The 17,526-nt window shown below is 35.2% G+C and overlaps 1 protein-coding gene across 2 annotated transcripts in view; it reads left to right on the top strand.

The window, feature by feature from the left end:
* The first annotated feature begins 2,177 nt into the window (after nucleotides 1-2,177).
* LOC122276093 (ABC transporter C family member 2-like) overlaps nucleotides 2,178-17,526 on the top strand; it is a 45,397-nt gene continuing 30,048 nt past the window's right edge. Inside the window, exons 1-11 of one of the 2 annotated variants that reach the window (XM_043085556.1) lie at nucleotides 2,178-2,335; nucleotides 3,184-3,653; nucleotides 4,107-4,285; nucleotides 4,671-4,710; nucleotides 6,095-6,251; nucleotides 6,874-6,988; nucleotides 7,072-7,152; nucleotides 8,243-8,267; nucleotides 8,405-8,461; nucleotides 10,850-10,915; nucleotides 11,937-12,011. In XM_043085556.1, the coding sequence (XP_042941490.1) occupies nucleotides 3,321-3,653; nucleotides 4,107-4,285; nucleotides 4,671-4,710; nucleotides 6,095-6,251; nucleotides 6,874-6,988; nucleotides 7,072-7,152; nucleotides 8,243-8,267; nucleotides 8,405-8,461; nucleotides 10,850-10,915; nucleotides 11,937-12,011 (1,128 nt within the window). In that variant the 5' untranslated portion in view covers nucleotides 2,178-2,335; nucleotides 3,184-3,320. The other variant, XM_043085557.1, reaches the window with a different exon arrangement.

The raw sequence follows: 17,526 nt of genomic DNA on the forward strand, positions 1-17,526 counted from the left end.
GTGGGATTAGGCATCCCAGCATGACTTGGTCTAAAACAATTCTGACTTGTCTTCTCATCTATCCTTATCATCATTTTTCGATAAATAAATTTAAAATATTATTTTTTAATAATTATCGTACATTTTTTTAAAAATAATAAGTAAAATGTACACATTCTAAAACTAAATAATCTTTTAAAGCGAAATATTTTTACTATATAAAACAATAAATAAAGAATAATCAATACAACATATATACATGCAGAGCTCCCTTTCTATTTCTGCACTATTTTTGAGTAGTGTCAAAAATTGAATAAGAGAAAAGAGGTAAAAAAAAAAGGTTTAAAGATATCATATAGAGGCTAACATTCATAATTTGGATCTCGTTTGGATTTAAAGATGAGATAAAATAATTTTAAATAAAAATTAAATAAAATATTATTATTATTTTAAAATTTAAAAATGTTAAATTATTTATTATATTTTATATAAAAATTTTAATAATAAAATAAGATAAAAATATTACGTGAATCAAAAAAATTATTGAGCATTGATGGCAAATGATATTTGACTCCCCAGGGGTAGGAGAAAGTGTAAAGGACGTCCCCATGAAAAGTGTGCATTTACAGATTTGAGGATGGGAGCGACAGCTTGTACAAATGTGCATGGAAGTACATGGCCTTATCCTTAAAAATGAGCATGTGCATAAAGTACAAGTTCCCAAAATGCGTGGGAATTTCGTTCAATTGACTGTCCGAGTTGTAAAATTTTTTTTGGATGATGTGATGGACTTTACACATTACTGTAAAAGAATAAAAGGAAGACATACCTTTCGAGTTACAACTCAATCGCATCTATTTAACTTTGATATAAAGGCCTTGTACTCGATTATTCCTATGAGTTGAAAAACTTTAGAAAGAAACTTGACCAATGTTCTTGAATCTTGATCATAATCCTCAAAGACTTGTATTTAATTATTGGTAAAGTATTTAATTATCATTTATGCTTTCTATTTCTATATTGAAAAATGCTTCGGCCAATGAGAGGTGGTTTCGAGACATTTTTTTTGATTTAATAATTAAGAAAATAATTTTTTATTGATGTTGAGAATTATTAATTTTTAAATATTTAAGGGTTTAAAAAAATAGAATACAACTTTCGGATCACATTGGAACAAAGGAAATACTCTAGTCATAAATAAATTATATAAAAATAATTTTATAAATTAATATACTTGATTGTGGTTTAATAGATTATAAAATTACTTTTATTATATGATAAGTCTAACAAATTAAATGAAATTACGTTAATTTATGAGACTGTTTTATATAATTCTTTTGTAAATACAGTATTATTCTTAAAATAATGTGTCGATAAGTGCACTGCCACCTTTCTATGTGTTGTATATTTCTCATTGGTGGTAATATTTTCAAGAATTATTTCTTCATGACAAACGGTGTAATAAATGAAGTTAGGTTTTTGTGCAATAACATAATGTGTATATTATGAAGGGAAGTGAAATAAAGGTATATTTATCATTTATTATATTTAAATATGTATTAATATATAAATATATATATTTAAATAAAATGTTAAAAATCACAAATTGTTATTAGACGGCAGGAGATGATGTGCAGCTTTTCTAACCACTGGTCATATCAGAATCGAAGCGAATGATTGAGCAATATCAGTAGTGCAAGATGCATTTCACAGGATGCATTTTACAGGATTATTGGAAATCCCGACATTTTCCTGAGCAATCTGAGCAGCCAATGGCGTGACCACGAACGGTCCCCCACACCAACCCAAGCCCAGTGTTCACATTATTTACAGAGTGACAAACTCAAGATCTGAAAATCTCCCAAAATGGCCCGCGCAGGTACAAGAGGTGGGAGGAGATATAAAATTTTTATTTTATTTAATTATTATAAATTTTTTAAATTTTTATTTAAAATATAATAAATAATTATATTATATTTATTATTTGTCTTATTTTATTTAATTATTATATATAGTTTAAAATTTAATATAAAATATAATAATTTTAAATTTTATAATAAAAATAATATTAGAATAATATTTTCTTTAATTTTAGACTCAATTCATCGTTACTATAAGTTTATAACCCATACCAAACTCAGTCTTCTAATAAACTCTTAAATAAATAAAATAGTATATTTATTTTATTTTATTTTATTTTTATCGTAAGCGGTGACGACGCAGGGCTGCTTCAAACAACCTTGCGTTGCTGTCCCGAGTCCACCCACAAGTATCTGGTTGGTTGCGAATTTATTCCGATGCCCAGTCTGTCTCTCTATCTCTCTCTATCACATTCCCTCGGTTCCAGAGACGACAGGTCCGCCGTTCTTTTTCTCAAACCTTTTTCCGGGGATTTTTCTCCCAAAAGAGCTTTTCGTTCATACGCTTCTTCTTTTCTTTCTTTTTTCTGATCTGAGAAAATCGTGGACTGCGATGAAGCGTAAAGTTTATTTTTTGTTATTTTTGGGTTCTAGGATTTTGTTTTCTTGTTTGGTTTATGCACAGTTTGAGTGTAAAAGATAAGCAATGGGTTGAAAGGTACGACGGGTTTATTTTTGTGTGTGAGTTCTGTTACGTGTTTTATTCACTCGAACATAGATGATATTTTGTTCCCTTTCTTTGTTTCTTCTCACCCCAAACTGTTGGTTTTATGCTCAATTCGGTCACTGAGAAAATGAGCAAGAATGAAAAGCAATTGCAGATTTAAATGAGATTAATTACATATTGGGAACTGGAAGATAATTTTTTCTTGACTTTTAGAGTGAGACTTTTATAAACGACTAATACAAGGGAAGAGGTAGTTCTGTTATTTCTAAGCAGTTCTCCAGATTATTACGTCAATAGAATTTAGAATAGTTTTATTTTGTTCGAATTGAAATTCTGACGCCCAAGAATTAGACTCAGGGTTGTTTCAATTTTACGGATAGTGTAGTTTGCTTTCGCAAGTCTTACTCCCTTTTCCTGGACTAGGAATTTTCCAAACCGTCAAAACTCCAGGAAACGTAGCATGTAAATCATTCCAACTAAACCAACCCATGTACTAGGCTCAGTTTTGAGTCAAAAGTTTGTTTTTCTCCCGTTTACTTTTTTTCTGTGGGATTGGGAGTGGTCTCTTTGGCTGTTAGTCTCTCCTTTGAGGATGAACTTGGTTGAATCTTATTGCAGGACTAGCTCAGTGTAGAACTTAGAAGCATCGGACTCATATCAGTTGGGAAAGACTCTTTCGGCAGGAGAAAAGGGGAGTATTTCTGATTATGTACGTCTAAGCAAATAGCTTGTTCTTGTGGAGGAGTTATTCAGAAATGGCTTTTGAGCCATTGGTTTGGTATTGTCGGCCGGTGAAAAATGGGGTGTGGGCAAGGGCTGTGGAGAATGCATTTGGGCAATACACACCGTGTGCAGTTGACTCTCTTGTAGTCTGCATTTCTCATTTGGTTGTTCTGGGTCTGTGCTGCTACCGGGTATGGAGGATCAAGAAGGATTTCAAAGTCCAGAGGTTCTGTCTGAGGTCGAAGTTTTATAATTATGTTTTGGGTTTATTGGCTGCTTATTGTACTGCCGAGCCTTTGTTTAGATTATTTATGGGAATTTCAGTCTTAAATTTGGATGGGCAGACTGGCCTTGCGCCATTTGAGGTGAGCTCATTCTTTTGATTGTTTAATGGCTTGTGCCCTTTTTTTTATTTGAAATTTTTTTTCCTGGTTTCACCTGCCTCTTCTATTTGGCGCACACAAAACATATGGAATTCAAATTTTGGTACGCGTACGCATAGACCTAACCATATGCATGTGGTGTACAATCTAATTTGTTTTCGAGAGAAGACAAATCAGATGGTTTGTGGGAGTTTTTAAATCATTATATCTGATTTTTTTTGTTGTTTTGAAAATTACATTATCTCAATTGGTCACCGTATGTTTGAATACATTTGATTTTGGTTTCTTTATTAGTTTAATTTGGATGTTTTGTACATTGAAACTTAGATTAGTTCAAGAAATTATGGATATTTTAAGCACATTTGGCGTTTCTCAACTCCTGCCATTATTTCTTTAGTCTACTTCAAAATCTTTATATTGATCATTTGTTGGCAGACTGTTTCTCTACTCATTGAGGCTCTTGCGTGGTGCTCTATGCTGGTCCTGATCGGTGTAGAAACTAAAGTCTACATCCGTGAGGTTCGATGGTTTGTCAGATTTGGAGTCATTTATGCTCTAGTTGGGGATGTTGTAATGCTCAATCTTGTTCTTTCAGCACAGGAGTTTTATGATAGGTTTGCGTTTCTCTGGTTACTTGAACTGGATACCTCCTTGGCCAGTGATAATACAACTTCATTTTAATATTCTGTCTGTCTGTCTCTCTGGCATAAACACATGAAAATATCTGTATTTATTGAAGTATGGATTTTGCGTATGTTCTTATGTTTCTTCTTATAAAAAAAAAGTCTTACTTATATTTCTAGCTTTCATTCTAGTTAAATTAATATTCTGTATGAGTATAGTCAAAATTGGCGTGGGATCATATGAATGATGTAGTGCAATGGTAGTTCGCTCAGATTCAATTATTGGATTGAAGAAGACCAATGCATTATCTTCTTCAGTATGCTTTGCAAAGGTTGGTGGTGGAAAGACAACTGAAAGTGTTTGTTCTCTGTGCAGGTCCGTTCTGTATTTATATATCAGTGAGGTTGTAGTCCAGGTTGGTAGCTCTTGAGTTCTCACTAGCCTTTACACTGTTTTTTTTTTTTGAAATTTCAAACCTTACTTATATATGCATTGCATTAAAGAGCTTGCAAGTATTTGGATTGTGTCTGTAGCCACCCCCAGTTGGCTCAAGTGGTAAGGGCCTTGGCCTTGGAGCTATGATTTCCCAAGTTCTAGGGTTGAAAACTCTTGGGTGCAAAAAACTTATAGGGGTCATGCTCCATTGGTGAAAACTCAATGATTTATCTGATCCGTGTGATTTGGGTGCGCTACATGGGTCTGGGGCTTAACTGGGTAAAAGACATTGTGTTTGCATGGTCTCTTGGTTCCTCATCTCCAAAAAAATTGTTTGGACTGATTCTGGTAATTAGCTTTACCACTTTGTTACTTTTTGGAGTTAAATAATGTCAAGCTAGATTTGTTCAATGAAATGAAGCATACACACAGACACACTAGCACACTCAAGGCAAATATCACATATATTCAGGCATGGGTTGGGAAAGGGTAGATAAAAGAAAAAAATTGCAGCTACCTCATTTAATCCTGTAGATTTGTAGGAACTAGAGTAGCAAATCTTTGTTGATTCTCAAGGATGCTAAAGAATTGGTGAAGAGAAAAAAATGATCTAAAATTTCTTGTTCAAACTCCAAATCTCCCTGATGGCTGCAATATTATGAGTTTATAGAAAATCTGAAGTAAATCTAAATGACTGAAAGACCGAAGCCTGAAAAGAGAGTATTCAAAACACCCATGACTAGAATAAGAAATGAAATTAAAAAATGAAACAAAATCAGCTTCATTTGGGATTATAGTTATAATAAAAACTGAAAATACAAATAGAAAAATCAGTCCTAATTTCTTGACGGTCTTGGATTCTCATGTAATCTTCCATTATATGTTATGCCTGACACACTCACATTTAAATGTCTATGTATTATATATACTCAAAGATGGTGAAAAACGACCTTAGTACAAGGCCTAGGAAAGAATAAGAACGGGTAGTATCACGAGCCCTACGGTAAAGTTTCTATAATGCTTTACTTTCCTGGGCTTTGGCCATTATTTGTAACACACACATTCTTCATGAATTGCTTGTATCTCTCACTAGTACCTAGTTGTAATTAGGCATGCTAGTTGTATACTACTGGTGTACTTAGGCAATGCCTTTTATATCAATAAAATTTTACTTTTACCTATATAAAAAAGGTATTCCATGTATAATCTATGTTACATTACAAAGCATTCCAAGGTAATTTTGATATGTCTATTGTTTCTCTCTACTTTGTGTGTACTTTGACTGGCATTTTCTTTTCTTCGGGATAAAATTCACTTATCAAAGTAAAAATGAGTACCAACCAGTATTATTTTTTTTAATGCAGGTTTTGTTTGGAATACTTTTACTTGGATATGTTCCTCATTTGGATCCCTATCCTGGTTATACACCAATTCGGACTGAATCAGTTGATGATGCTGCATATTCTGAACTTCCTGGTGGAGATTACGAATGTCCTGAGAGGCGTGGCAGTGTATTTTCAAGTATGTATATGTCACATTGTCAATTGATATGACATGAATGACTTTCGTTTAGAAAATCTCAAATATTATGAAGCGTTGAATGGATACAGAAATCCTTATTCTTAGAATTAGAACCCAAATCATCAATGGTGTACGATGCTTGGTCTGCCAATCACAAACCGGCGCATTTTGTCTGTTCAAACTGACTTCACTACACTGTTCTATTTAACAGTAATCATCATACGGAATGCTTTTTTATTGTTTTAGTTAATGATTACCTAAAAAACCTGTTTTAATTACTTTCATACTCTCACTTTGTATACTCCTATGTGCTTGGGCATTGCCTAGTTTCATTCTATTCATTAAAGATTATTACTTATAAAAAAAAAAAATTACTTTCATACTTAATTACTGATAAAAAAAAAAAAAAAATTTCACACCTAATTTTCTTAAAAGGTAGATATTGGGGTGTAGTATTTTGATCTTTCCAGTTGTCTTTTCCCTACCTTGTTTTTTTCCCATGCATGCTTAGTGTATCATGGTGTGATGACACAATTTTCTTTAATTCGGTCTGGGTCTGAATTGATCTTGGTATGGTTGAGCTGCTTTGCAAACTAATTCTGGTTTCTTGTTTTTCTGTCAGAAATTTTTTTTTCATGGATGAATCCTATAATGAAGCTAGGCTATGAAAGACCTCTCACAGAGAAAGATGTGTGGAAATTAGATACTTGGGATCGGACTGAAACATTGAAAAATAAGTATGTGGTTCTTTTCTTTTGAATTGGCTTTCTTCATGACTTTTTGTCTAGTTTATTACGGTTTTTTTTATTTAACTTTGTAGGTTCCAGAGATGTTGGGCTGAGGAATCTCAAAAGCCTAAGCCGTGGCTTTTAAGAGCTTTAAATAGCAGCCTTGGTGGAAGGTAAATACTAGGATATACAACTGATGATATGGTTATAATGGAGTAAGAGCAGCTTGTACTTGCTGTTGTCTTGCATAACGTTTTACTTATTTCTTTGGCAAGGAATGGTTACTGGCACTTTATTGGAAGATTTGAGAATTGGCTAATGTGACCCAACCAGATTAGTGCTGATTGGATCTCTTATTACCCGAGTGATTTTTTTTCCTTCATTGTTGCTAATATAGGTTAATACATTGAAGCTTGAGTTAATTGAATTACTCAAGTTATTCAAACATGTCATGGATGCAATCAAGCTTCCTGACTCTGAATATCATAAATCATAGCTATAATACCTCAAATGGAGACTTCTGTGATGAATAGATCTCACATTCGTTGGTAGGGAAAAGTTCTTATCTTTAATAATGATCCTAAGGGACTCCCATTGTAACATCTATTACCTGTATAATTGAATAATTTCCTTTACTCTTGGCAGGCCACTTTTGCATGTTCCTAATTACCATCATTTACACCTAATTACCTTACTTTTTTGTTATTTTATTGGTTCCTTATGAGGACGCCAGAGATATTAGGGGAGAGATTGTAATATCTTGGATTGAGTATAGGGATGTGGTGAATGGATTATGGGATACCACATTGCTTAGGAGGGAGAAGTTTTTGTTGTTTATGAGGATTCTGAAGGACCCAAATTGTAAGATTGACTAGACATTTTGGAGTATAAGTCCATATGTGACTTGGGCTTTCTTGGGTCGTTGCAATAGCTGGTCTTAAATGCTCATGTAAATTTTTTCCTTTCCATGTTCTGATTCTAATGGTGTTAGTCAAGTAGAAGAATGGCTGTACAAATAATCTAGAAATTGATATTGTGGGAGCTGGAGTCCTAATATGGAAGAAATCTATAAGTATTTTCTTTTTTGTGAAGTAAAGAAATCTGGAAGAAAAATGCTGTGGTCAAAACTGCACTTCTCCCTTTTACTTTTCACATAAAGCAGATAGAAAACTTTCATAACTTTACTTTGTGTATGTTGATCTGCTTCCTATATCATTATTATTTCTGAGCATCTCATGATTGTCCTCTTTTTGCTTCCTGTAGGTTTTGGTGGGGAGGGTTTTGGAAGGTAACAAGCTTATGCTTTTTGTAAAATTCTATTCTTCAATTTTCTACACACCCCCCAACACGTCTGCACATGGACATGCACAACGATCTATCACCATTTTAATTACATTTCTTTAAACATATTTATCAATTCTGTAGGTTGGCAATGATGCATCCCAATTTGTGGGGCCTCTCGTCTTAAATCTTCTCCTACAGGTAATTTTGTTTTGTTCAATGCTGGATAAATCAATCCTTTTTAGTAAGCTATTGTCTTGGGCATCTGTCACTGATTGTAATGGGTATAGTTTTCATATTTTAGCTGTATCCATTTCTAGTTCCTAGTTGTTGTTAGGTGTATTCTTCGTATACTTCTTGTGTACTTGGGCTATGCCTTCTTAACTGTATCCATTTCTAGTTCCTAGGAAGGACTTAATTGCAATTCTCAACATGATGTGTCCAATAGAGTATATGAATATAGATAGATTTTTATTGAAATTGGTTAAGTACTAAATACTACTCTCTTGTATGCCTCCTTGTGTACTTGGGCTATGCCTATTCCTATTAATACTATCGTTTACTTATTAAAAAAAAAAAAAGTACTAAATACTACTCATCATTATTGATGATGCTGATATTATGATTAACTCAAGTTATTTGGAATACGATCCTCTTTAGGCCTCTTGAATCGGTTTTCTGAAAGCTATTCCTGTAAACATGGTTTGATATTATGATTAGCTCAAGTTATTTGGAATACGATCCTCTTTAGGCCTCTTGAATCGGTTTTCTGAAAGCTATTCCTGGAAACATGGTTTCAAAAATCATATTAGAAATCTGTTTTCTATTTTTTGGTATACAAAATGTGTTTTGATGGATGTAACTCGAACTTTTATCAGAAAATTAAACAAGGAATATTTCAGAGAGCTCATGTAGGGTGTGAAATCTTTTATCATTATGAAGAGAGTTGGAGAGGGAGAGGAATGCCCTTGGATGGTGAGAGTTGTGGTCTGGGAAATCTTGTGGGCAACATATTCAGATTTAAAGAGATGGTGTTGGTGGTGGAAATGAGGGTGCAATTGGATGATAAGTTTAGGGGAGTGAGAGATAAAGCGAGGGAGACAAAGAGTGTAAGAGTGGGAGGCAGCTGGTTTGCATCTGGAAACCCTTGAAAAATTATTTACATTGACGACAGTTGCGCAGGGTGGGGGGTATGGGCTTCCAATACCCAAAACCAACTGCTTGTCCTTTAATCTACTTGACTCAAGCTGGAAGCCGACCTGCTTTGCATCGGGATTTTTGGGCCCTTTCCAACCCTAATTCCATTCTCTTTTTTCACCCAATTATATAGGAGTTAGGAGTTAATGTTTTGGGTTTAAGTGGAGAACTTGGCCATGCATGAAAACTAGTCATAGACTTTAATTGAAATATTCATATAAAGACATAAAATTGTTCTTAATATTAAAACGAAGCCTTTTCAATGAATTGAAGGGTGGTTTCGTTGTTTTATATTTTTTTTTCAAAGTCAATGGTAGTTTAGGGGGTAAGTTACATTGAGGTGGGAGCAGGGGTGGGGAATTATTTATCCCATCTTAATTTGATGTTTTTTGTTTTTACTATTTTGGAAAGCTGTCACGTTGTGTGCTGCTTTCAGCAAGTTTTCTATCTCGTCTGGCCTACCAACTTATTGTCTGTTTAAAATCATTTCCAGTTGAATAGAATTTTTACTATAGGCACACAGATTTGAGCTTCTGTATACACGTAAGTGTGAAGCTTTTAGGACATTGTACATGCTAATCCAAACCAATTCCTGCACTTGCCCCTGTATAAAGAAGTCAAAGGGAATTAGGCGTAGATGGTTGGCTAATAAGGGTGAAAATGTAGGTTTTTTTCTTTCTCATTTTAGAAAACCGTTATCTTACTTTGCAATTGAAAATCTAATCTATGGTCACGGTATTCTTAGTTTTTATTTTTTTATTTTTTTTATAGGTAAAATAAGATTTTGCTTAATCAAGTAAATAGGCAAAGCCCCCGTACACAAGAAGTGTATATGGAGAACACATAGTTACAAGTTAGGATCAAGAAATGGATACAAGAAAATCATTGGAACTAGTCCCATTGGGGACAATGACAGAAGCCCACAAAAATAAAGTATGGAAGAAGAAACATCTAAGATCATCCAACTAGCGCTCTCAATCTTCAAAACTCTGAGACGTAAGCAAATCATATTCCACGCTGCAGCAATTTGGCGATTACCCGGAAGGCCTCTCCAACTAGCAAGGAGATCCACCACCCTCCTAGGCATTGCCCACTCACTCAAGTCCATGGCAATGTGAATATGGGCATTGCTATGAGGGAAATTAGAGGACTTATTATGCTTAAGGTGTTATTTCATGAAGTTTACATTTAAAGATGGTACTTGATGGTCAGATCTATGCTTTTTCAGCAGTAATGGTACAATGATAAACAATTTCTGCATAAATTTAAATTAATAAACAAATGTAGTTATATGCAACAGCATTGTTGAATGATCTAGGAAAGACTATAACCATTTAAACCTTAGTCTTCCCCAAAGTATGGAACTTAATTTACTTGATGAATTCTCTGCAGTCAATGCAACGGGGGGGTCCGGCATGGATCGGTTACATCTATGCCTTCTCAATATTTGCTGGAGTGGTATGGCATTAATCTTCCCTATTTTTTTTTTTTAATTTTAATGTTCTGGAGTATCTATGTATGCCCACCTTTAGCTATGATGTATGCTAATCAAAGTATTGCTGCTTTAATCAATATATGTGTGGTGTGGATCCCTTTCCTTGTATATTGACATGAGCCATTGTAATGATTTTGTTTTTAGCTTTCCTTTTCTCATTCATGCAGTGACATGTTAACATGTGATTACAAACTAAATCAAGAGCTTCCAAGGCAGTTTGATATGGCTTAAAACTTGATGGACCAAAATTCAACTTCTTTGTAGTTCACTGCATCCAGTTAGCATTGAACTCACTTTAAAGAATTGAAACATGTAGATTTTGAAGCTTTAGAATTTGTTTCTTCTTGTAACTTTGGACTTTGGTAAACTAAAATAGTCAGTTCGTACTGCCTTTTGAGGTCACTTTTATGTTTTTCAGAGAGCTCTTTTGCTGATGTCTTTCATCTATGGAAATATTTGTTTGAACTTTCAATTCCTCTGATAGAAACCGAAGTTGCAAATCAATCTTTAGCTACCTCTTTACCCTCTCCATGGGGTCTATCCAACTCCATTTGACTATGCTATCCTTAGCATTATGGAATCTGTATTTTGCGAGTTTGGGCTTTCAATTCATTGAGGCTATATGTTATGGGTTTTGGAGATTGTGTAGGCTCTTGTGATACTTTTCATCCTTGTATTTGTTTGGAGAATATTATGGGCATCTCCTACAGTTGTCTTGGAAGAAGCACCTATGGAGTGCTTGTCTTATGTTCCTTTTTCTCTTATTTTAATGTTACCTTCCTTATGACTAATATGTTGAGTCATTAATTCAATCTTATTCTTTGGCCTTCTGATTACTAATCACTTTATTTTATTTTAAAGGAGATTAATTTACATTTTAATCCTATTGGAACCCTCCTCTTTCTGCCTGCATCTTTGTTATTAAGCTGAAATTTGACTCATCAAGAAGCTCATACAATTTCTGAATTATATAATTTGTTCCAGGTTTTTGGTGTCTTATGTGAAGCTCAGTATTTTCAGAATGTGATGCGTGTTGGTTTTCGACTGAAATCAACCTTGGTATTTTTTTTAACCTTGTTTTTTTCTTAACCTGATCCTTATGAAATGTTTTTGGTTCTTATTTAGATATTTCTTATGTTGATTTGCCTGCCTTTTGGAATGCCTTTCAAGATTATTCTATTGCATTAGTCCCATGATGTTAACAACTAGTGGCAAACACTACTTTATCAGGCTGTAGCTTCTTCACTTTTCTTCCAGGTGAGAAAGGGTATATGGGGGAATTATGGGATAGAGTTGGGAAGAGTGAGTGGTTGATGTAATACCTTGTATAGTAGATTGAGTATAGAAAGGTGGTGAATGAGATAATGCATTGTTGGGATCGAGAAGTTTTTGTCCTTTATAATGATTTTAAAGAGCTCAAATTTAACTTTGACTAATCCTTTTGGGTTATGGGCCTAGATGTGGCTTCTTTCATCCTTGAGTCATTATAGTTGATGATGTTGTATAAAACTTGAAATTCAGCTTTTGGATTTGGCTGGCAAATTGGAGATTTATAGCATGGGCTTGGTGGCATAGGCAGTAGTAGAAGTGAAGCCTATCACCACACCGACCCTGAAATATGAGATGGGTCCCCTTCTTTAAGATTTGATGGAATGGCCTAGCCCACCAAAGAGTTCTTATGTCATATGGGAATGATATGGAAACGCATGGCTGGAAAAAATCCTTATGGTTTTGATATCCAGTAGGAATAATAAGAATCAAAGTCCAGCTTGGTTGATGAACCTAGGGATAGGAGACTATCTAGCTTGGTTTGGAGAGCACTTGTTGGGTTAAAGATTTTTTTGTTGCAAAATGTTACAGCCTAAATGCTGCACTATTGACCTACTTGTTCGGATGGATTTTCACCGCCAAGAGTTCCCATACTGCATGCATACATCTGCAAGTAACTTAGTGCAACATGGAAAATTTAATTGAGAGGAATCAGCAAAGAAAATAAAAACAGGTCAACATCTTATTGTGTATTTGAGAGAGTTTTCACTGGCTGAGGAGTGTCCACATAAGTTCATTAAGGTGTCTACACATGAATAAAAATCTCTTTTATATTCTGTTGAGAGTTCGGATTGCTCCACCTAAGTAGAAAGAAAAAAGAGGAATTGGAAATTCACAGGGGAAGCCAGTAATCAGACTCAGTGACATTGAGTTAGTTTCTTGAGAGCTTTTAAATGTTTATCTCACAGTGTCTTCTGATTGCCCTCTTTATTGGGTCCAACAGATGTTTCCACAGACTGCATATCGAACTATCCAATGATAGATATTGTTGAGTGACTGGATTCTTGTCATATAGTACTTCCCATGTCAATAGATTCAATTAGACCAAAAAAGATGCAAATTAACATTTTTAAATACTGAGAGTCTTGTTCATTCTTGGAATAAGTAGTAGAAATCAATTTCACCAGCCAATCTGATTATTGGATGATTGCATGCTATCTACAACTTTGCACTTTGAATCTCTATTGTCTGGATTTGTCAATTTGTGAAATTATTTTCAATTATTTGAGAAAATGCACAGATATTTATTAAGTATGATTTTTTCAAATATGTTTTTCCTGGTACTTCGGCATTTGTGAATATTGTATTTGACATTATTAGAGCCTGCTTTTTTTCCATTGATGAAAACATACTCATTCTCTGTTTCAGCATTCCTTTTAATACTCATCTGTTGTTGTCTGTAGACGTTTATGGAGGAAAAATACTTCTCTCTTTTAATTGATGTACAAACATATATATACACTACATACACTTGACACTTATGTCTTCACACACTTTACTAATTACAAACATATCCTCTTTCCCCTCAAGCTGGGGCATATATATATATATATATATCATATAAACCCAGTCTAAAATAGATAAGTTTTAGCTGACTCCAACACAAAAACTTACTAAACACATCTGCAAGTTGATCAGCAGACTTCACAAAAGGTGTAACAATGTCACCACTTAGTAACTTGTCTTGAATGAAGTAACAATCAATCTCTATATGTTTAGTCCTCTCATGGAACACAGGGTTAGAGGCAATATGCACTGCGGCTTGATTATCACAAAATAACTTGAGAGGGGTAGGAGCTGGAGACCCAATCTCTTGAAGGAAATGTTGCAACCATGTTAGCTCACTAGTAGTGTGAGCCATTGGCCTGTATTTAGCTTCTGCACTAGACTGAGCCACTTCTGCTTGTTTCTTACTCTTCTATATAACCAAGTTACCTCCTATAAAAGTTCAATATCCAGTAGTAGATCTTCTATCTGAAGGTGATCCTGCCCAATCTGCATTTGAAAAGGTTTCAACCCTAAAATGTCTATTTGGTCGATATAGTAATCCAAGACTAGGTACTCGCTTAAGATAATGAAGAATATGAATTATAGCATCCCAATGCGAGACCCTAGGCTTTTGTAAAAATTGACTCAATACAGTCATTGCATAAGAGATGTCTAGTCTAGTGATAGTGAGATAATTCAATTTCTCAACAAGTCTTTGATACTTACCTGGATCTCCAAATAACTCCCCTTCATCTTTCAAGAATTTACGATTTGGGTCCATAGGGGTGTCAATAGGTCGTGCACCCAACATGCCGGTTTCTTCTAGAAGATCAGTACATATTTCCTCTGAGATAGGTTGATACTCTCTTTAGATCTATTGACTTCAATTCCAAGGAAATATCTGAGCTTGCTCAAGTCTTTTGTCTGAAACTGATAATGTAATCATTGTTTCAGCCTAGCAATTCCAACATTCACTCCCAGTAATTACAATGTCGTCCACATATACAACCAACAAAATGTGACCTACATCACTATGTAGGTGAAATACCGAATGATCTATTTGGCATCCATGGAGACCAAATGCCAATATATCAGAAAACTTTCCAAACCATGCTCGAGGAGATTGTTTTAAACCACATAATGCCTTTTTTAACTTGCATACAATGCCTCGATGCTCCCCCTGAGCAACGAACCCAGGTGGTTGCTCCATATAAACTTCTCCATATAAAAATGTATTCTTAACATCCAGCTGAAATAAAATCCAATCTAAATTAGCAACAAGAGAGATCAACACTTGAACTGAGGAGATTTTGGCCACTGGGGAGAGTCTCCTCATAATCAATGCCACATGTTTGAGTGTAACCATTGGCAACCAAACGGGCTTTCAGACGTTCCACCAAACCATCAGGATGAAATTTGATTGTATATACCCATTTACAGCCAACAGGTTGCTTATCAGGTGGTAGTGGAACAAGTTCCCATGTCTCATGATGATGAAGGGCATCCATTTCATTTTTCATAGCTGTCCTCCATCCCGGATTGGATAAAGCATCCTGAACTGTCTTAGGAACAACAAGTCGAGAGGTAAAGCATGAGAATGGAGGACATATGGCATGATATGAGACAAATTGACTAATTGGATGTCGAGTAACACAAGATCGAGTACCTTTGTGGAGAGCAATAGGTGGAGAGTCTGAAGTACTAGGTAACGCAGGATTCGAAGATGGAGACACAGTTGGTGAAGGCATGGAAGCCGGCAGTCGTGAACGACACGAGTAAACCTGTAAAGGAATGGGGGGAGGGGGTGGAGGTGGAGGACCAATGACAGTAGGAGAAAGTGTAAGAGTAGGTAATGGTAGAGGATCACACTCAACACTCGATGTTGTGTCAGAGAAATAGAGTATGGACTCAAAGAAGGTAACATCAACACTAATGAAGTAGCATCTAAGAACATGACTATAACAACGATATCCTTTTTGAGTCTGAGAATAACCAACAAAAAAACACTTGGTAGAACGAGGATCAAGCTTAACAAGACCCAGGCCAAGGTTATGAGCATAGCAAACATACCCAAAGATTTTTGGAGGAAGCATAAATGGTGGAGATGAATGAAACAAGATGGAGAAAGGAGAGAAACCGTCGAGAACTGATGAAGGCATAAGGTTAATAAGGTAACAAGCAGTAAGTTCACCATCACTCCAAAATCGTCTAGAAACATGCATGTGTAGTAAAAGTGCTTAGGTTACACCTAACATGACGATTTTTGTGTTCAGCCACCCCATTTTGTTGGGGTTTATAAGAACACGAAATTTGATGAACAATTCCTTTGCTACTTAAGTAAGTTGCAAAGGTACTAGATAGATACTCTAGCATTATCAGAATGCAAAAACTGAACCCTTTTATTAAATTAAGTTTTAATTTCTTTCCAAAACATTTTGAATATAGAAAGAAGTTCAGATTTTGCCTTCATCATAAACACCCATGTCACACGAGAGTAGTTATCAATAAATGTGACAAAATACTGAAATGTGTTTGATTCAATGTTGATTGGTCCCCATATATCAGAGTGAACCAATTCAAAAGACCCGAGGCTCTTTTATCAATTCGAGGTATAAAAGACACGATGATGTTTACTAATTTGACATGCTTCACAAGGAATGGGAGACACATTTCCTAGATTCTTGACTTGACACTTCAAAAGGGAAAGAGGGGGGTGACCAAGACGACAATGGCATTCATAAGCAGATGATGAAGAGGATGTAAGGCTTGAGTGGGTGATTGTTTAACATCAAGATAATACAAGCCACCAGCTTCATGCCCCGTACCAATCTTGTTTCCTGTCTTGAGATCCTGAAAAACACATGAAGAGGGATAAAATGTCACTGAACATTGAAGACTTTGAGTAATTTTACAAATGGACAGCAAACTAAAGGGACAATTAGGAGCATATAGAATAGATGACAAGGATATAGAGTCAGTGAGCTTAGTGGATCCAATGCCTGTAACTTTAGCAAGAGAACCATTAGCGAGAGTAATACTTTTTGGAGATGTCGCAGTATCTAACTTAGATAAGATAGAGGACCAACTAGTCAGATGTTCATTAGCTCTTGAATCAATGATCTACGGATCAATGCCTCTTCAGTGGATGAGGCAAGACATGCGGACGTTGAAACCCGTGTGTGACCCAAAAGCTTATCATACTCATCCTTTGATATACTAATCATTTCTTGGCCACTAGGAGCAACATAGGAGGTAACCGCATCATGTAATTGTGACTCAAATTTAGTTATCATGGATGCAGAAAACAAATATCACAACTGAACTTGGAGATTGAAACTCCACACAATATCTTAGAAAAATCACAATTCAACTTGAAAAATCCAAGAAACACAACCAAAAAATGTAGAAACTTAGCCCAAGTACCCGAAAAATAACTTTAAGAACAAAATTTCGGCCTGTATGAGCCGAAATCGGGCTTGTTTCGGCCTGAACCGGCCTGTTTCGGATGAATTTCGGCCTGCATCGGGTTTCGGCGATACTGGCTCCAAAAACTAATATGAAACGGAAATAGGTTATTCCTAAGCAAGGATAAGGTAAGTTGGGTTTACCTTATACATGTTACCAAATAGTGTTATTCCATATAGGAATACATTCTTAATCTAGGTTTTGGCTATTCAAACTCAATATTAGACAGCTTGTACCTGCAACCAGACAGCCAGGAACTTCAACCTTTGGCCGGCGACAGAAGCCCTTCTCG

The sequence above is a fragment of the Carya illinoinensis genome, chromosome 9, assembly GCF_018687715.1.
Source record: "Carya illinoinensis cultivar Pawnee chromosome 9, C.illinoinensisPawnee_v1, whole genome shotgun sequence".
In the NCBI taxonomy this organism is placed as follows: domain Eukaryota; kingdom Viridiplantae; phylum Streptophyta; class Magnoliopsida; order Fagales; family Juglandaceae; genus Carya; species Carya illinoinensis.